We start from the raw sequence: 22,450 nt of genomic DNA, 5'->3' as shown, positions 1-22,450 counted from the left end.
ATATTTTACGGGTAGAGAATGAATGGAAGGACTTTCCCTAAAATTTATATTTAATTATGCCAGCTTTTCTTAAATTCTCTAAAACAATAAAAACTCATTTATACAATCCAAATACATATTCCAGAGTGATTAACATTTTACAAGATAGTACAATGTTATATTGCCTCAAGTGCCAAGTTCTTTAATGGGCTTCAGATACAACTGGGAATTTTCATTTTAAAACCATGTCCTGCCTGGAAACGTGACTGGAGTTGAGTATATAGACTTACGCTCTTCTCTAAGTCAAATTATCTAAATTTGCTGTGTTTATTCATAAAATATTAAACTGATAAATTATCACATAATGTTTTCTGATTTAAGAATTATATTAATTATGTGGGCACCTGGGTAACTCAGTTGGTTAAGCGTTCGTTTCTTGATTTTAGCTCAGATCATGATCTCACAGTTTGAGGTATTGAGTCCTGCGTGGAGCTCTGTGCTGACAGTGCAGAGCCTGCTTGGGATTCTCTCCCTCCCTCTCTCTCTGCCCCTCCCCTGTTTGTGTGCACACATGCACATGTGCACAACCCCTTTCTCTCTCAAAAGAAACATTTTAAAAAAATTAATTATGAATCCTTTTGGTTTCCAATCTGATATATATGGCAGTTAAATTTATAATTTTTAAAAAAAATTTTATTAATTTTTGACAGAGAGAAACAGAGCATGAGCAGGGGAGGGGCAGAGAGAGAGGGAGACACAGAATCTGAAACAGGTTCCAGGCTCTGAGCTGTCAGCACAGAGCCTACCTAACCTGGGGCTCAAACCCGTAAACTGTGAGATCATGACCTGAGCCGAAGTCGGATGCTTAACTGACTGAGCCACCCAGGCACCCCAATCTGATATGTGTGGCAGTTAACTTTAAACAAGCAGAAGTTTGAAGGCCTTATATTCTTTTGGTTCAAAACTCTCAGTGAGAGCCTTTAAGGTTTTTCTGTAATAGTGGAAACACTTCTATCAATACCTGATGATGGCACAAACCTGGACACAGCAAGGAGATCAAACAATACTGCATTTTAGTATAGCATGTACTAGTTACAAAATTATTACATTAAATTTGAGGAAAACAATCTGTTATCTTCTGGGTAAGTATATAACAATGGCCCATACTTAGGAAGTTTAAACATTAGGAAGGAATTTGTTTATTAGACAGATGTACATTTATGTATATTAGAAAATGTATCAACGAAAACAGTGTACCCCATGGATTGCTTATGGGTCTGGTATTTTAAAGTATTTGAATCTTTGAATTTATATTATTTCCTACCTTAATACTTTGATTGGAACACTGAAAAGAAAAAAGTCAGGAACTAAAAATTTAGGCATATGCTTTCACTCTAACAGGATAAAAATTAAAAGGCACTGGGATTACTTTTCATCTATTATCCAAAGACCCATAGTAACTAAAATTGCACAGTCTGTGGTGTCTATTGTCCCAAATATTAACTAGCCATTTTTGAAATTGAGGTTTTCCCTTCCTTTCTAACATTGTAATTCATTTGCTATATTTTCTCTGGATCATCTTCATTTTCCCCCAAATTTCCTTATTAACGATGCAGACAAAAACAAAATGAATGGAAAATTCCAAAAGGGTAAGTCTATTTCTTTGAAGTCTTAAGTCCCATTTATTTAATGTTCAAACAACATCTTGAGTACTTAGGATATGCCAGGAATTATGCCAGCCTGGAGAGAAATAGACTGCCTATGGGAACACATTGCAGGGAATGAGACTGAAAACCAAACAAACAAATGTTTATAATGTAATTAGTATTTCAATATACTTGTATACAAAGTGCTAGGAACCCAAATGAGAGAACAGACTCAGCCCTGGCCATTTGAACAAATGTTTACAAAGGAGCCGCTAACATTTCAGTGAAGAATTGGAGGAGAGATTCTCCAAACAGGGAAAATGGGAAAGGGTGTCCCGGAAGGGAGAAAACCCACACAATGAGAACTATCCCTGAAAGAAGAAAAGAGGGTATTGGACCTGTAGTTTCTGCAATGTAAGGGTATACAGTCTAAAGAACTGAGTTTGGAAAGACTGGTTTGGTGACCAATTGTGACATGTCTCTGAGGCAATTTTTATACAATGAGTTATATTTGGAAATCAGTCTAAGATCTCTTGATCAGAATGCTTTTGTTAATTAATGAAGAAATTGAGCCATAAATTATTTGCAGATTATGAAGCAAAGAAGTACATGTAAATTTAAGCTTCCAACTCAAAAGTTGGATTCTTTAAGCTTGTGAAAATGGCACAAAGATTAAAATACCTACCTTTAATCTAACGTGTCAGTAGTATTTTCTCTAAAATATTTTAGTAATTAGTTTATACATTTGTAGACTGCTTTGGTAAGATTTTATTTCTTTTTTTAATGTTGCTCTGAATAATCAAGCAGCATTCACTTTCATTGACATAAAGATTCTGGAGCTAGGGAATCCTGTCATTAATTCTGATTAAATAAATAGCCACATCACTTTATAATTACTTTGAGTAAAAAATATAAATATCTAAAACTCATTTCAACCTTTAGTGTTTATTATCTAGCGCTAGCAGAGACATTTTACTAAAAAACAGCAACTGCTATTGAATATTTAAAATTCTAAAAGCCTTCAGAAGTAATTTAGGGAAACTATTTGAAAAATGATTTTATATTAGTCCACAATTACTTAACATGATTATAAAGGCTTAAGTTAAGCCATACAAAATTGAGTTTACCATCCACAAAATCAAAAAATAAAATTTATGAAATTAACCTTTTGAATATTAAATGAAATTTTAAATCACTTAGTGTTTTCAAGAAGAATATGAAAGAATCAAAGTGAGCTCTTATCATTTTGACCATTAGACATCTCTTTCCCTATAATAATTTTTACATAGCATGACCTCTTTATATAGGCTCTTTAGAAGTCCATGGTCAACTTAAAATGTTAAAACTCAGACACATGTGTGATAATAGCCGGCTAAAAAGACTATAGGAAATTATATTTTATAGTGTTGGCTCTCTAAAGTTCAAACATCTTTAAAGTCTGAAAACATTTAGTCCAATTTAAAAAAATTGTTATGAAATATCTTCTATTTTAGATTAATTTGTGAACTGTTTTTCTTTTTTTATCCAAAGTTTAATCAATAACATAGGTATAAAAGCAGACAGTGATATCATAATTGTCCTACACCAATATATTACGGCATAGAAAGAGCCAGTGAACAGTGTGATCACTTGATTCATATCTATCAAATCACTTTTAGGAAAGTCTTGCAAATGCTATGTCACTCGTGGTGCAGAATAACTGAGAACTCTCTGTCTCAGTCTTACTGAAAATATTACCATAAATATTTAATATTTTGTGGGTAAGTTATTTCTGCAACTCATTATATGTATTATTGCCGATGGCTTGTACCAAAAAAACAAAACAAAACAAATAACCCAGAAGCCATAACTTCTGGAAGGCACACTCAGTACTCGAAACAAATATATTAATATTTATTTAAATAATCTTTAAAATATGTCTTTGTATATGTTACATTCATTCACACTTCTAAAATTATTCCAGAATTATATACATCGTTTCTTGATTGCTTGATTTGTATATGCAGTTTCACAGAACATATTCTATTGGAAGGAAACTAACTTCTTTTGTGCACTCAAAGATATAATTGTCTCACCATTCATCCAACACTTAATGAGTATGTCTTGTTTGCCAAACATTTTGTAGACCTTGGGGGATTCATAATTTCTCTTTTCTTGGATCTCACTGCCAAATTCTTGTTTGGTGGTCTGAAAGAAAATAATAATGGAGTCCTTCTTTACAGTCAAACTAATTATAGCACCTTGCCTATTGTAAGATTTTGAAAAAATATATATGTTAAATTTCAGTATACATATATGTTCTCTCTCTTTTTTTTCTCTCTCTCTTTATATACATATATGTGTGTGTGTATATACACACACACACACACACACACATACATATAACATTTTATTAGAGAGAAGATAATAAAGATTCAAGTAAACTTTATGGATTCATAAACTTTGAAAAGACAGTCTATATGGAATATTTGGGAACTTTAATCTATTGGTCCATTGAGTCCCTGATAGGTATAACATTGTAGATTATAGATAATTAGATTAGCATGTTGGCTCAATAATACACCTTAACTCACTGAGATTAAGTCTTGCCTTGTTAACATAGGACATTATTCTTTGATCTCTGATTTTGGGGACTAAATAAAGATCCACATTTTCTCCGTAATTATTGGTTTGATATATATGCAAGAATTTATTCAGATTGTACCTATTTATTATTTGAGGAGAGACACTCATTTTGAATGGTTGCCAATCTTTAAGATGTTGTTTTATAATATGAGTGCTTGAGTGCAACAAATTTCATGTAACTACATTCTAGGTTATATATAAATGTCTTCAATACATAGAAGACATTGTTCATCAAGTGCAGAGAGACTTCAGAGAAAGTTTCAACACATTCAACTTAAAATTCCAATGGCATTTATAAGTTTTCAATTAGCTTAGACCCTAAGTATGGAATGAAGAATGTTAAGACTACCATGTTTCCCCAATTATCTATAATAATCTTTTTATTAAAACAATCACTCCCAGCTGGCAAGTGTAATTTCACCTGATCAACTTTTCTCTGTGTGGGTGTTCATTATCATACTATGCATTTACCAGCCAATTACATATTTTACCAACTATTTATAAATATACCCACTACAGAATGAGGTTTCTCTCCCATCTGCTTAAAACCCAAACTGTTATCACAGTGATGGTATCCATAGTTGCAATTAAAAAAGGAAAATATTACCTCTCAAATCTACTCTCCTTCACTCAGGTTAGCCGGAGGTAGACCTCAAACATCTGTCAGCTTCAAAGATGGGAGCCCATGTGACACCTTCAAAACAAATAAAAGTTCAAAGGCACTCAGGTGCCTGGGAAGTGTCCAGGTCATCCTCCACTCCTCTGAAATGGGCTTACCAAATACTGCGCTGGTTGTGGCACTTCAAAGGGAATGGCTGTTATTCCTCCAGTCACTGCTCAGATTCTATCACTTTTTATGTAACTGGCCTGTTTTATGGGATAAACTTAAAAGGAAGTTAGAAACACATGAGTAGGTGTGAGCCAGTTGGGCCACAGAAGAGCTAAAAATGACACCCCAAATCAGTCTCTTGATTGCTTTCTACCAGAAGCACAGGCACCCCGCTGTCCCCTGTGAAGATTACAGTGAAGAAAAACATCTACCTGAGAAGATGGAGTTTAGAAAGAAAAATAAGGAGACTGTTAAACTCAGCCAACTCTAGAAGACAAGGTGATGGACTCAAGATTGTGGAGAATAGTCAACTCATAGATATATTTAAAACATATTCAGTAACAATTAAATGAATGATTGTTCAATGAATATTATCAATTATTGTGTTCCTCTTCATAGTTACTGTTGGTTAATCCTGACTGTAAATTGTCCTTACCACATTTGATCACAGAACTGACTCTTCATGCTTCTACGTGCCCTTTCTGAAGCTATGGGGAAAAAAAAAATGCATAGAGGTGATAGCATTATCCCTCAATAATAGTATGGAACTAACCTCATTGCCAATATCAAATCCAAATAAAGCTGCTTAATTTTTAGAAATGAAAAAAAAAATTAAATTTGTATTTTGTTAGCATTCAATTAGAATTATATCTAATTACTGCATTTAGTATCCGTGGAATCCATGTAGGATGCATTCTATTTCCTGTTTTCCATTTAAGTAAAAGTAACTGGATCACTGTGATATATTCAAATACAAGTATGGGAAAAATATCCTTCAAAGCATTTAAAAAGTCAGTAGGGACTCCTGGCTGGCTCCGTTGGTGCAGCATGTGACTCCTGATCTCGGGGTTGTGAATTCGAGCCCCATGTTGGGTGTAGAGATTAAAAATCAAATCTTTAAAAAATAAATAAAACAATTAAAATTCAGTAATAAATATATTTAGAAAAGCTAAAAATATATATTAAAGCACAATGTTATTTATTAATTGAATAATTGACTCTTTAATAAAGGCCCAATCTGTGATATGTATCACCTGTGTACCTAGACTTAATGGCAAGAAATCCCTACAATCCTAGAGGTGCTCATGACTAAATCAATGAGATAAATATTAAAAAAATTGTTTAAAGATTAAGTAAAAAAACCTTAAGAATATCATTTTTATTAAAAGTGCGTTGCATACATATATATACATACAAACAAAATACTGACAGAGAAATTTTATATTGTTCTGATAATCAACAAAAAGAATCATGAAATGTTTGCTGTGTTTATTTTTCCAAAAACTTTCCACATTCGTACATGGGGGTACAACTGGAATAGCTTCCCATTTCTGCAGAAACTTATAAAGAGAAAGAATCACTTGTTTCCTATTGCGAATTTAGCGCATTCCCAGTTGATTTTCATTAATTAGCCTAGATAACTTATTTTTGATAAATGAATGCTTGACTTTGGATAGCCAATGTTAACACACAGTAAGAAATGGTTAGTTGTTATTCCTTTCTGAGTACATTAAATGAAATTAAGACTTCACATTGTGTGTGTGTGTGTGTGTGTGTGTGTGAGACATGCCAGTGAAGTCATATAGAAGTTAAATGTGTACTTGGAAGGCAAAACATTGACAGACATACCTTTAAAAAAAATATGTGAATTATAAAACCAGATTTCATTATTTTGGCTTTCATTTCAGGTGAAATTTACCCCAAGATGTATCACATCTGTTTCTTCCTGGTCACATATATGGCACCACTGTGCCTTATGGTGTTGGCCTATCTGCAAATATTTCGTAAACTCTGGTGTCGACAGGTACGTGATTTCAAATGATTTCTTTATGCTTTGCTTAGGATGTGCTCAAAAGTAAAAGTGAAGAGTACACTGAACCAACATAATATGCCTACTGAAAGACTGTATTCTAAAATGTTGAGGCCCTAACCATGGAAATATGCCTAGGCAATTTTTTAGGGTGATATTTAGGGAATGTGCTTTATGAACTGCCTTAATGACTTTAAATTTTAAAGCACTGTGATGAATTGATTTGATTTTTGTCTAGGATTCATATAAGTTTTACTTTGTCAAATAAATAACGAAAAATTCTTTAAAGTTTCCTGAGACTGTATGTAAAGAATGTTGTCGTCTTTATGAGATTTATGTAGTACATTTTTATTATATGGGTTAAATCTCCAACTTCAAAGATCTTATTAATATTATTTTAGCACAGTAGAGAGTCAGGCAGAATTTAGAATTTTAGAAACTGTTTATAATACTGATTGGGGATTATTGTAACTTGTTAGGTAATTTTGCTCTCTCAGTGAGTGTATTCATTCTCTGTCGCTTATTCATCATTTATTGTATCATATTTCTTTTGCACACATATCTGATAAAAAGCTAAAAGCCCCTGTCCACATCACCGATGAATTCATAGACTAGAGGAGGGAAAGAGTCAGATGCAGAGTGAAAATCATCTTCATAAAGATAAGCCAGATGATCAGAGGAAGGCTTGGTGGATGGGTATGGTATCTAATTCAGAGCAGGAAACGCTTAAGTGGAACCTTGATGATTCAAAGTAAATCAGCAACAGATACATGTAATGGTTTATAAAAGTTTAGACAATGGGTATAGCTTATCCTCTTATACATTTTACCTTAAAATGCCACACCTCTTGGAAATGTATCTCTCTCTTTCTCTAAACTTATTGCCAGCACTGAGAGCTCATCAGGCTTGTGGAAAGCCATACTGTTAGTCTGTTTGCTCTTATGTATTTTATCCACTGGGAAGAATTTACTGGACCACACTAATTCATTAAAAGGATTCCACTAAGCTTTTCTTTGGTCTTTGAGGGTGAGTCTTAATTTGAGTATCCTTCAAATTTTGTTAGTCAAAGCAATTTTTCAAGATATCTTTTACTGGTTGAATATGAGTCATGGTTGCATTTTCCACCCTGTGTCTTATAATTCCAACTTTTTTTTTCTTTTCCTCTGTGCAAAGAAACAATTTCTTTTATAATCTTAAAAAATGTAGCTGTTACCAATATTTACGATCATTCTGACCTCTAATTTTTCAACTAAAGTAACAACTGTGTACCCCTGTATAACATGAGTGTTGTTTTATAGGTCCCAGTGATGGTTTCCTCAACACTCTCCACTTGGCCTTGATATCACACATTTTAGGGTGCTTGTTACTATCGTGCCCACTTCTTGGTAACTGTTATTATGCTAGTCAGTATTTGCTACATTATTCTGCTGTTAAAAAACAACCTTAAAATATGTGGCTTTGCAGCAAGTTTGTCTCACTGACGTTCCATGGCAATAGTGAGGATGGGCTGTGGCTGTGTTCTCCTTGTCGTCTCATTTCAGAACTCAGTCTAAAGGAACAGCACTTCCTGGGACATGCCATTCTGGAACTGAGGGAAAGGGCAAGGAATCTGGAAGAAATATGTACTGTGTCTTAAATATTTGCTTTGAACTGGCATGTGTTAAGTCTCCTCATACTTCATTTGCCAAAACAAGTCTTGTGATTAAGCTGGACCATGGAGAAGGGAAGTATCCTACTCTCACAGAAAGACACTGCAAGTGAAAAGGCAGTAGGAATCTTCTTACAAGCTGAGTGAATAATTGGAATGATACAGTACAGAGAATTCAAAACCACAGACTCAGGGTCAGGACTACATGAGTTTAAATCCTGAGTCTGCAACTTAATACATGCATGAATTTTGTCAATTTTTTAAAATTTCTCTGCCTCTCTTTCATTATCTTTAGAGTGGGGTTGCATAGCATCTACCTCTCAGAGTTGTTACACTTATTTGATGAGTTAATTCAAGTGCCTAGAGCACAGAAAGTGCTCATCAGTTAAAACACCTTAATGGTATATACTGTTAATCGTCCTTTCAACGGAATCTGCTTATATATCTAAAATAACAGGCATGTGTTGAATCCATGTATATGATGACTTTCTTAAATAGATCTCTTTCACAGTGCTTTTAAATAACATTAGAATGACATTTTTTATTTGTCTATCTGCTCTACTCTACAGATGAAGATAGTACACTCTAGTCTTTATCTTATATCCCACCAATTGGTAATATACATAGAACGTATCTGTTGCTGAATAAATACTTTGTAAGAAAAAAGTGAGTAGAAAAATAAGAGGAAGTTCTGGGAATACTTAGAAAGAAGAGAACATTGGGGAATTCATTGCCCAGTTGTTCAGAGAACAATTCATGGAAAAATTGGAATTTGAAATTTTTCTTGAAAGAGAAAAAGCTTTTAATGAGTATGTAGGAGTAAAGATATTTTAGATTTCCATTGAGATTCTTGACTAGAAATATTCAGTGTTAAGACAATCCCCTACTTCCATATTTTTTCTAGTAATGTGCATTACATATAATAGATGCTTATATTGGCTTATTCATTTATTTCCAGATTGACATGACTTTAAAACTCCGTGGGGTACCTAAATCAGTATTGTTCATCATTGAATCCCAAACACTTAATGGTATGGTATCTTGCACAAAGAAAGTAATCCAAAAAATGTTGAATAGATAACTACCAAACTCCAACCAGTTTTTTTCTCCATTATTAAAGCTTATAGTTCTTCATTTCTCAAACTCTAAAGTAAGTTCAAAATTGTATTGCAGGTTTAGAAATAACCTACATTCTTTTGATGAATTGTTCTGGTTAGCACAAACCACATGATCTAGGAGATTTGCAGTAAAATGCTTGGGCTGTGAAACTAAAAACATTTACAAAACAGATTGGAATGGAAAATGACAAGTTCAGCTGAGCTCACTTTAGGAGCCACAATAAAGTAAATTAACCCCAAATGGGTGATTATGTAGAATTCTGCTCGAGCAACTCTGAGTTTCCAACTGTTAATGTCTATAAACTGAGTTCCAAGGCATTATGTGTGCCATAGGCTACATCAAGTGAGCCATCAAATGGAGGGCCTATCTTATTTGCTTAACATTACAGATGCATGGAATCTGTTACATACTTTGGAATTTCTAAGTGTAAGATTATTAATGAGTAAAGCATGCGACCTTGTCTGACTTTCTCAAGAACTTCAATCTTCATTAAATGAATTAACTAATGCTTTGCAATAATCAATGACTTAAATTCTTTCTTGATAATGTGACTCAGGAAATTCATTCAGTCTGGAGATTCTACAGAGGCTTCTCTAAGCCTCTTCTTTCTAAGACCTGTTTAATCTTAGCTTATATGACTCTATCAGTGTTCTTACTAGTTCTAGGCTGCGATAATTCAACACTTAAATTATAATCATCATGTGAACTCATGTTAACTCATTCCAAAAATATTTATTAAGCACCCACTATATTACTGGTACTGTGGGATGAACTTGGAATGAATCATACCGTATCTTTGAGTCTGAACTGAATTTCAATTTACCAAGGACTATAACTTTGAAAAAATTTTCCTGTCCCAATTTTTATCAGTCTTTTTACTATTCTTTGTTATTCAACATTCGTCTAAGAAAACTTAAAATAATTAATTTTAGGGGATGACAACTCAGTCCCATGTGAGAAAATAGACAGCAAATTGTAATTGAGGAGGCAGAATCAAAAGGTGATACCTCAAGTCCACACAGAGAAATAAAGAGCACTAATGAAAGTAACCACATAGGTAAATACAAAAGAAAGTATAAATATTTCTGTTTGTAATACTTTTATTCTCCTACTTGACTTAAGACACAATAGCATAAAGCAATAATTATAAAACTGTATAGATTCAGCTTATAATGTAAAGTATAATTCAAAGGAAAGAGAAGGGAATGAAGCTAGATTGGATCAAAGTTTTTATACACGATTGAAATCAAATTTCCATTAATCCAAATATTGTTTAGGTTGCTAATTGTAACTCTCAGGGCAACAACTAAGAAAATAACTCAGAAGACTATTGTGAAAGAAAAAAAGGAAGCAAGAGCATTAAAATGGTATACTAGAAAATATCTATTTAACATAAAGCAGCAATGGAGGAATAGAGGAACAAAATAGACTTGATATATACAGAAACAAATAGCAAACTGACAGATACAAATTATTCCTTTTCAATAACTAAATTAATGTAAATGAATAAAACATGCCAGAGATTGACAGAATAGAAAAAACAAACATAAAACGATACAACTGCATGCTATCTACAAAAGACACATCTCATATTCAAAGACACAAATAGTTAAATATAAAATAGTAGGAAAAAACATACTATGCAAACAGTAACCAAAATAAAGCTGAAGTAGCTGTAGTAATATTAAAAGAAACTTTAACAAAAACTGTGACTATAGGGATGCCTGGCTGGCTGTCAGTAAAGCATGTGATTCTTGACCTCGAGTTTGTGAGTTTGTGCCTCAAACTGGGTGTAGAGATAACTTAAAAATAAAAATCTTACAAAAAAATTGTGACTGTGGGGGGGGGGGGGCTGGGTGGCTCAGTCAGCTGAGTGTCTGGCTCTTGATCTTGGCTCAGGTTGTGATCCAAGGGTCATGAGAGTGAGCCCCACATTGAGCTCCACACTCTGGAGATTCTCTCCATGCTAAGATTCTCTCTCTCTCTCTCTCTCTCTCTCTCTCTCTCTCTCTCTCTCTCCCCCCCTCCTTCCCTCCCTCCCTCTCTCTTTGTGTGTGTGTGTGTGTCCCCCTGCTCTGTCCCTCTCTCCTGCTCTTGCTCTCTGTCTCTAAAGTTAAAAAAATTAACTATAGATAAATAAGGATATTTCAAAATAATAAGTCGATCTATCAGGAAGTTATGAAAATTATAAACTTGGGGTGCCTGGGTGGCTCATTTGGTTCTGCATTTGACTCTTGATTTTGGCTCAGGTCATCACCTCATGGTCCATGAATTCAAGCCCTGCCTCAGGCTCTGCTTGGAATTCTCTCTCCCCTCCCTCTGTCTCTCCCCCACTCACACACATTTTCCCTCTCTCTCTCTCTCTCTCTCTCTCTCTCTCTCTCTCTCAAAAATAAGTAAAATTTAAAAATTTTTCTAAAAGAATTATAAACTTAGCAAATGAAATCCACAATGCATGAAGCAAAAACAGAATTGAAAGGAGAAATCCACAATTCAACAGTAATAGTTGAAAACTTTAGTACTCCTCTTTCAGTAATGGGTAGAAAATCTAGGAAGAATATTAACAAGGAAATAGAAGACTGGCACAAAACTATCAACCAACTAGACCTAACAAGTGTCTACAGAACATTCCTTCAAAAAAAGCAGAATGTGCATTCATCAAAAGTGCACATGGACTCTTCTCCAGACTAGATCCAATGATAAGCCATAAAGCAAGTCTCAGAACACTTAAAATAATGGAAATCATAAAAAGTGCATTCTTCTACTATAATTGAATTATATTGGACATTAATCAAAGACAGAAAATGGGAAATTCATTCACAAGTATATGGAATTTAAACCTTTCACTTTTAAATAACCAAAAGGTAGGGGCGCCTGGGTGGCTGAGTCAGGCTTCTGATTTCAGCTCAGGTCATGATCTAATGGTTCATGAGTTCGAGCCCTGTGTCAGTCTCTGTGCTGACAGCTCAGAGCCTGAAGCCTGCTTTGGATTCTGTGTCTCCCTTTCTCTCTACCCCTCCCCTGCTTATGCTCTGTCTCTCTTTGTCTCTCAAAAATGAATAAATGTTAAAAAAAAAAAGTGTTCTGACCATTAAAAATAAATAAATAAATAAATAATCAAATGGCAAAAGAAGAAATTACAAAAGAGCTTAAAATACTTTGAAATAAATAAAAATGAAAACAATACATCAAAACTTACGAAATTCAGCAAAAGAACTGTTTGGAGAGAAATTGATAGTTATATCACCTATGTTCAAAAGAAGAAAGATCTCATATCAATAAACCAACATTCCACTTTTAGAAGTTAGAAATAGAAGAAAACATTAAAGACCAAAGCAAATAGTAGGAAGGAAATAATAAAGCTTAGAGTGTAAGGAAATAGAATATGGAAAATAATAGATAAAAGTCAATTAAACTGAAAATTCGTTCTTTGAAAGATACTGACAAGAAAAAACAAGAAAATATTCAGATCACTAAAATCACAAGTAAAAGAGGAACATCACCACAAATGTTACAGAAATAGAAAGGGTAAGGGAATGCTATGAATAATTGCATGCTAGAAAAGATAGTAAAAAGATAGATAGCATAAAGTGGACAAATTCATAAAAAGACACAAACTACTAAAATCATCTAAAGGGGAATTAGAAAATCTGAATAGACCTATTATAAATCAAGAGATTAAATTAGTAATAAGAAATTTCCCACAGAAAAAGCCCACTGGCTTCACTGTTGAATTCTACCAAATATTTAAAGGACAATTAATACCAAACTTCCACAAACTCTTCCAAAAAGTAGAGGAGAGAACACATCCCACATCATTCCATAAGGCCAGAATTACACTGCTATTAAAAGTAGGCAAAGATATCACAAGAAACCTACAGACTAATATACTTAAGAATACAGAGTAGTATACTCAACAAAATACTAGCAAACCATACCTGATATGTAAAAAAGGTAATACAGGATGATGAAGCAGGATTTGAAAATCAATCAGTGTAATACTACATTAATAGAAGACAAAATCCACATGATCATGTAAGCAAATGCAACAAAGCATTTGACAAAAAAATACCCTTTCAAGATAAAAGCACTCAATCAACTAGGAAAAAAAAAATAGACTTCAATTTGATAAAAGGTATCTATAAAATCCTACAGCTAACATTATATCTTACAGTGAAAGACTGAATACTCCCCTGCTAAGATCAGGAACATGACAAGGATATCTGATTTTAGCAGTTCTATTTAATCTATTCAATATTGAATAGAACTATATTCTACCCAGGTCAGTTAGTCAAGAAATAATATTAATAATAATAAAAGTCATCAAGATTGAAAAGTAAGAAGTAAGCTCTCTTTCTTCATAGAGTACATGAACTTGTACATAGAAAATCCTAAAGAATCCACATGCAAAAAATTAATAAACAAGTTCAGTAAGTTTTGAAAGTAATAGATCAGTAAATAAAAATTAGTTTCACGTCTATAAACTAGTAAAGAACAACCTAAAACTGGAATTAATAAAATAATTCCACATAAAATAGCACCAAAAAAGTAAAACAGTTATAAATTTAATAGAATAAATGAATAACATATAAAAACATTCAGGATCATTTAAAAATTAAAGAAGGACTACATAAACTACATAAATGAAATGACATTCCATATTCATGGAATGGAATACTTAATATTGGTAAGATAGAAAAATTCTTCAAACCAACCCACGGATTCATCCCAATCCCTATCATAAACCCAGCTGCCTTGTGGATTTTTGTTAGTTTTTTTGTTTTTGCACAAATTGGCAAACTGTACTAAAATCAATGTGGAAATGAAAGAGACCAGGAATGGCCAAAATAATCTTCAAAAAGACGAAATTGGAAAAGTCACTTTTCAATGTGCAATCTTATAAAACTTAAGTAATCAAGATAGTGTAGTATTTGCATACAGATAGTCATATAGGTCAGTGAAATAGAATTCAAAGTCTGCAAAAAACCTTGTGTATTTTGTTTTGTTTTAATACGAAATTTATTGTCAAATTGGTTTTCATACAACACCCAGTGCTCATCCCAACAGGGGCCCTCTTCAATGCCCATCACCCACCCTCCCCTCCCTCCCACCCTCCATCAACCCTCAGTTTACTCTCAGTTTTTAAGAGTCTCTTATGGTTTGGCTCTCTCCCTCTCTAACTTTTTTTTTTCCCTTCCCCTCCCCCATGGTGTTGTGTTAAGTTTCTCAGTTTCCACATAAGAGTGAAAACATATGGTATCTGTCTTTCTCTGTATGACTTATTTCACTTAGCATCACACTCTCCAGTTCCATCCACGTTGCTACAAAAGGCCATGTTTCATTTTTTCTCATTGCCAAGTAGTATTCCACTGTATATATAAACCACAACTTCTTTACCTATTCATCAGTTGATGGTCATTTAGGCTCTTTCCATAATTCGGCTATTGTTGAAAGTGCTGCTATAAACACTGGGGTACAAGTGCCCCTATGCATCAGTACTCCTGTATCCCTGGGGTAAATTCCTAGCAGTGCTATTGCTGGGTCATCGGGTAGGTCTATTTTTAATTTTTTGAGGAACCTCCACATTGTTTTCCAGAGCAACTGCACCAGTTTGCATTCACACCAACAGTGCAAGAGGGTTCCCGTTTCTCCACATCCTCTTCAGCATCTATAGTCTCCTGATTTGTTCATTTTAGCCAGTCTGACTGGCATGAGGTGAGATCTCAGTGTGGTTTTGATTTGTATTTCCCTGATGAGGAGTGACATTGAGCATCTTTTCATGTGCCTGTTGGCCATCTGGATGTCTTCTTTAGAGAAGTGTCTATTCATGTCTTTTGCCCATTTCTTCACTGGATTATCTGTTTTTTGGGTGTGGAGTTTGGTGAATTCTTTATAGGTTTTGGACACTAGCCTTTGGTCCGATATGTCATTTGCAAATATCTTTTCCAATTCTGTCAGTTGCCTTTTAGTTTTGTTGATGGTTTCCTTTTCAATGCAGAAGATTTTATCTTGATGAGGTCCCAGTACTTCATTTTTGCTTTTAATTCCCTTGCCTTTGGAGATGTGCCAAGTAAGAAATTGCTGCAGCTGACATCAGAGAGGTTTTTTCCTGCTTTCTCCTCTAGGGTTTTGATGGTTTCCTGTCTCACATTCAGGTCCTTTATCCATTTTGAGTTTATTTTTGTGAATGATGTAAGAAAGTGGTCTAGTTTCATGCTTCTGCATGTTGCTCTCCAGTTCTCCCAGCACCATTGTTACAGACACTGCCTTCTTTCCATTGGATATTCTTTCCTGCTTTGTCAAAGATGAGTTGGCCATACTTTTGTGGGTCCAATTCTGTATTTGTATTCTATTCCATTGGTCTATGTGTCTGTTTTTGTGCCAATACCATGTTGTCTTGATGATGACAGCTTTGTAGTAGAGGCTAAATTCTGGAATTGTGATGCCTCCCTCTTTGGTCTTCTTCAAAATTACTTTGACTATTCGGGGCCTTTTGTGGTTCCATATGAATTTTAGGATAGCTTGTTCCAGCTTCGAGAAGAATGCTGGTGCAATTTTGATTGAAAAAACCCTTATGTTTATGGTTAATTGATTTTTAACAAAAGTGTCTCACAATTCAATGGGGAAAATCATAGTCTTGTCAGCAAATCCTGCTGGGATGACTTTATATACTCAAAATAATGAAATTAACATCACCTTTCACCATATATAAAATTTAACTCAGAGTAGATTGTAGACTTAAATATGAGAGTTAATACAGATCTTCCTCAATGTACAGTGGGGTTACATCCCAATAAAGCCATCATAAGTTGAAAATAACCTAGGTCAAAAATTCATTTAATACACCTGACCTGTGTAAAATGTCATCACTTAGCCTACCCTAATTTAAATGTGTGAAGAACACATATATTAACCTACATTTGGGCAAAATAATCTAACATAAAACCTATTCTATAGTAAAGTGTTGGCGGGCGCCGGGGTGGTTCAGTTGGTTAATCACCCGACTCTTGATCTCAGCTCAGATCATCATCTCACAGGTGGTGGGATGGAGACTTACGGGCTCTGAGCTAACGGAGTAGGACCTGCTTGGGATTCTCCCTCTCTCCCTCTCTCTCTCTCTCTCTCTCTCTGCCCTTAGCCTGCTGGCTCATGCAGACACTCTCTCTCTCAAAATAAATAAATAAATTGAAAAAAATGAAGTGTTGAATATTTCATGCATTTATTAAATACTGTACTGAAAGTAAAACACAGAATAGGTTTAAATGTATCAATTGTTTACCTTCATGACTGTATGGTTGACTGGGTGCCCACTGCCACTGCCCGGAATCATGAGAGAATATTTTACCACATATTAATAGCCCAGGGAAATATCAAATTTCAAATTTCAAAGAACAATTTCTACTGAATGTGTATTACTTTTGTACCATTATAAAGTTAAAAAAATCATAGGCCAAACCATTGTAAGTCAGGGGCCATCTCAAAACCTTAGAGGAGAACACATTCATTGTAAGACTGAGGTCAGGAATCATTATGACCTTGTTTTAGACTAATGATTTAAATTACGCCTAACCACAAGCAATTTTAAAATTTTAAAAATTTTTAAAAATTTAATTTTTTTTTAAATTTAAAATTTAAAAAATTTAAAAAATTTAAAAAATAGATAAACTGGATGCTATTGGAATAAAAACATTCGCACTTCAGAGTATACCATGAGGAAAGTGAAGAGGTGACCCACAGAATCGGAGAAAATGTTTGCAAATCAAATATATGATAAAAGACATATCAAAAATACATAAAGAACTCTTATTCAACAATAAAAAGAAAGAACACATTAAAAGTGGGCAATGATTTTAATAACATTTTCTTCAAAGAAAATAAAGAAATGGCCAATAAGCACATCAAAAGATGCTCAACAATGTTAGTTATTAGGAAAATGCAAATCAAAGCCACAGTAAGATATCTCTTCACACTCAATATGGTGGCTAAAATAATTTTTTTAAGATAACAGTTATTGGTGAGAATGCAGAGAAATTAGTACTCTCATTATACGGCTGGTAACAATGGAAACTGATGCAGCTACTTTGGAAAATGGTTTGGCCATTCCTCAAAATCTTAAAGGATTACCATGTGGTAGCAATTTAATCCCTAACTATATACCCAAGAGAATTGAAAACATGTCCACATAAAAACTTATACATTGTTGTGCATAGCAACAGCATCAATAGCAGTCCAAAAGTGGAAACAAATCAATGTCCATCAATGGATGAATGAATAAACTAATTGTGGTATAGGTGTACAATAGAATATTATTTAGCTATAAAAAATAATGAAATATTGAAATACTACAATATGGGTGAATCTTGAAATTATTAAGTGAAAATAGCCTGACACAAAAAACTACATATTGTATGATTCTGTTTATATGAAATGTAGAGAATAGGAAATTTTATAAAGCCAGAATGGTTTGTGTTTGCAGCGGGTAGTAGGATGGGGAGATAGGAAGTGACTGCTAAAGGGTTTGGAGTTTTATTTCACGGTGATGAAAATACTCTGGAAGTAGACAGTGATGGGGTGATAATTGCACAACTTTGTGAATACACTAAAACCTACTTAACTGTACCCCTTAAAAGGGAATTTATGGCATATAAATTATGTCTCAAAAAATATGTTAAAAAAAAAACAACAAAAAAACAAGAGTTTGTGAATTCGAGCCCCGTGTCAGGCAGGCTCTGTGCTGACAGCTCAGAGCCTGGAGCATGCTTCAGATTCTGTGTCTCCCCCCTCTCTCTGCCCCCCCTCCCCCCCCCCGCTCACTCTCTCTCTCTCTCTCTCTCTCAAAAATAAATAAACATTAAAAAATAAAAATAACAAAAAGTGATTTTTTTAAAAAGTAACTAAATATGGAGGGAATTCTTTTACGAATTCTTCTGCTCAAACTCTGGAGAAGGAAAAAAGGTTAAACACACAACTCAACATGTTGATGCAATGAGAATATGTAATGGGAATTATCCAAAGGTTGTTTGTGACTAAGATTTTAAGGTCCATAGAAGTATGGAAGCATGAGAGGACCTATTCAGTGAAAACCATTTGTTGGATTCCAGGAAGGGAAGGGAAAGCCAGTTTCTACAAAGAGCTAATTGGGTGATGGAGTCATGTTGAGAGATAACACATCTGGGGATGGACAAAGGACAAGAGCCTTGAGTTCGAGGGTTGGGTGAGAGAATCAGGGACAACAATTATAGCTGCTGTTGTCTGTAGCAGGGTCATCTGTAGAATCTGCAAGTAGAGCTATTTATTGCAAGATTGAGAATGAAGTCAAGAGATGGGACAGATTCTTATCATGAGGAATTAGCATATACATCTAATCTCTAGGAAGGCTGTGCTTTGGGGAGCCTGGGTAGCTCAGTCAGTTAAGCTTTCAACTTCAGCTCATGTCATGATCTCATGGTTTGTGGGTTCGGGCCCTGCATTGGGCTATGTGGAGCCTGGAGCCTACTTCAGATTCTGTGCCTCCCTTCTCTGCCACTCCTCTGCTTGTTCTCTCTCTCTCTCTCTCTCTCTCTCTCTCAAAAATAAATAAACACTTAAAAATAAATAAAAGAGCTGTAGCAGGATTAAAAAAAAAGTCATGGAGTTATATGGAAAAAAATGTCTGTGGGTCTTAGAGCCAAATCATTTTCAAATGGTAATGTAAAAAATAAGAAAAAAATTCCATTGTTTTTGCCAGACACACAGAGGAAGATAGAGATTATTGCTTTATATGAGATAGCATCTACCAAGCATCAGTTGTACTCTATTATGATAAAATGGGTAATGAGCTAAAGGATAGAGGAAAGGTAAAGAAGAGTGTCCTCCTGGAGTGGGCATTTTTAAGGACTCTCATCCTAACTCTCAGACTCTTCCAGATGTTAACTTAACCCTTTGCTCCTCCTGCTAGCTAAAATGCATGACATTTTTATTTGTCGACTCCTTTTTCTCACCACCTTCCATGCCCTGATCACTTCCACTGATCTCTGAGCCCACTTTATTCTTATTCAAATCCTATCACTCCACTGAAACATCTCTCAATGAAGTCACCAATGATTTCCAAAAAAATGTTTCCCTAAGGATTTCTTGCTTGATCATTTGCCAGCATTGAGCAGTGTTGTTCGTGGCTTGTTTATGTACCACAATTTCATGGCCCTCCTCTCTGCCTTTTTCCTTCTCTGCTTTGAGTAGTTATACTCCCCTTCCTGGCCATTAAGTGACTCTGTACTGGGTTCCTTCATAACTGCACAGCATTTCATAAACATTTTGCAAATCTGTGTTTCACCTTTCTCAAGAAAATTGCTGCTTTTTTGAATGGGATTGATTGCATTTAATCTATGGATCCCTTGGAGGAAAATTGACATATTAATAACTTTAAGTTCCAATTCATTGACATGGTGTCTCTCCCCATTTATTTATCTTTTTTGATAGCTCTTGACAACTTATATAATTTTAGGTATACATATTTTGTCCATGTATTGTTAAAGAATAAGATTAGTTGTTCTTTCCATTTAAACTCATGTTATTTTGTAATCGAATTTTCCAGTTGATTATTACTGGTTTATAGAAGTTCTTTTAGGTTTCCCAGACCTAATTCTAATGTTTAGGGTGTGGTGTTCTGATACACACAACACCAATTTCAGCAATTCTGACACTATCTACTTGAAGATAGATTCCATGTGTTTTAGGGTTCAGTCCTACAAGACTGCTCTCCCACTTATCACTTTAATTTTTTTAAGTTTATTTATTTATTTTGAGAGACAGAAACTGAGTGAGCAGCAGCAGAGAGAGGGAGAGAGAGAATCCCAAGCAGGCTCCATGCTGTCAGCATGGAGCCCAATGAGGGGCTTGAACCCACGAACCGTGAGATCATGACCTGAGCCAAAACCAAGAGGCGGATGCTTAACTGACTGAGCCACCCAAGCACCCCTGCCCCACTTCCCACTTTAGATGCCAGTCACAAGCCCCAGGCTGTGACCTGTGCTTCTGACTGACAGACCAACTACAGATTGGGGATTCCAATGACCTCCTCCTCAGATTGTTTTAATTTGCTAAAGTGGCTCATTTTTGAAACACTTGTGTTTACTAGTTTATTAAAGTATATGCTGAAGGATACAAATCAACAGGCAGATGTAGAGATACACAGGGTAAGGAGCTTCCAGGCTCCCTCCTGGTAAACCTCTTACCCCACATCTCCTTACATTCACCAGCCGAGAAGCTCTCTGAAACCCATTGTCCTTTTGGGTTTTTATAGAGATTTCATTATGTAGTCATGATTCACCAAGTCATTGGCTTTGGCTGATTCAAACTCCAGCCCTCTTTCTTACCCAGAGGTCAGGGAATGGGACTGAAAGTTACAACCCTTTAATGGGTTGTCCTCCTGGCAACTAGCTTTTGACTTTAGGTTCCCTTCTTTAAAACAAGATACCCATTGGGGCGCCTGGGTGGCTCAGTCGGTTAAGCGGCCGACTTCAGCTCAGGTCACGATCTCGCGGTCTGTGAGTTCGAGCCCCGTGTCGGGCTCTGTGCTGACAGCTCAGAGACTGGAGCCTGTTTCAGATTCTGTGTCTCCCTCTCTCTGACCCTCCCCCGTTCATGCTCTGTCTCTCTCTCTCTCAAAAATAAATAAACGTTAAAAAAAATTAAAAAAAAAAATAAAACAAGATACCCATCTCACCTTTATGGCACTGAAGTACTTACAGGAATGGTAGATGAAGATCTAGTATATTTTGGTCATCTGAATGATACTATATATATATATATATATATATATATATATATATATATATATACACACACATAAAATTTATAGATTTCTATAGTAAATCATATCACAGAAATACAACTGATTGTTTTTTGATTTTGGATCCTGCATATTACTAATTTCATGTAACAATTCTAGTGGAGTTTTGGAGATTCCCTAGGATTTACTTCATAAGCAATAATGTCCTCAATAAAATCAATCTATATACCTTTTATCTATTTTTCTTGTCTTCTTGTACTGGTTGGGACCTCCAGTATAATGTTGAGTAGAAGTAGTGAGAAAAGACTTATTACTGCTGTCAGTACAGAGGCTGCTTCAGATCCTCTGTCCCCTCTCTTTCTACCCCTCCCCACTTGTACTCTCTCTCAAAAAATACTTACAAAAATTTTAATGGTTTTTTAAAATTTGTTTTTGAGAAGGAGACAGAGTATGAGTGAGGGAGGGGCAGAGAAAGAGGGAGGCACAGAATCTGAAGCAGGCTCCAGGCTCAGAGCCATCAGCAGAGTCCCACTTGGGGGGTCTTGAACCCATGAGCCGTGAAATCATGACTAAGCTGAAGTCTGATGCTCAACTGAGCCACCCAGGAGCCCCATCAAAAATAAATATTTAAAAAAAAAAGCATTCATCTTTTTCCATTAGGTAAGATGCCCTTTATCAGGTTGATTAGGTTTCTTTGTATTACTAGTTTACAAGTTTACTGAGACTTGTATCATGAAAATGTGTTGAATTTTTCAAATGCTTTTCCTTTATTTTTTGAAATGTCATATTATTTCTCTTATTCTGTTAATATGAAAAATTACATTGATTAACCTTTGAATGTTTAATCAACACTGCATTGCTGGAATCAGTCTGATTTATTGAGTGAATTTTATTATCCTTTTTGTATATTGCTGAATGCAACTTGATAATATATTTTCAGGAATTTTTCATCTCTACTCATGAGAGATATTTGTCAACTGTTTTCTTTTGTTGTTATGTTTTTTACTTTTAGGATAACTGTGGT

The 22,450-nt window shown here is 34.9% G+C and overlaps 1 protein-coding gene across 2 annotated transcripts in view; it reads left to right on the top strand.

The window, feature by feature from the left end:
• The window catches only part of HCRTR2 (hypocretin receptor 2), a 111,963-nt gene that overhangs the window by 75,656 nt on the left and 13,857 nt on the right, over positions 1-22,450 (top strand). For both annotated transcript variants that reach the window (XM_019457453.2, XM_019457452.2), the window contains exon 4: positions 6,768-6,883. In XM_019457453.2, coding sequence (XP_019312998.1) covers positions 6,768-6,883 — 116 coding nt within the window. The remainder of the gene's footprint in view (positions 1-6,767; positions 6,884-22,450) is intronic.

This window comes from Panthera pardus, unplaced genomic scaffold (genome assembly GCF_024362965.1).
Source record: "Panthera pardus isolate Hobbes unplaced genomic scaffold, ASM2436296v1 HiC_scaffold_17, whole genome shotgun sequence".
Lineage (NCBI taxonomy): Eukaryota > Metazoa > Chordata > Mammalia > Carnivora > Felidae > Panthera > Panthera pardus.
The sequence above is the reverse complement of the archived record's forward strand: the minus strand, read 5'-3'. Positions and strand labels throughout refer to the sequence as shown.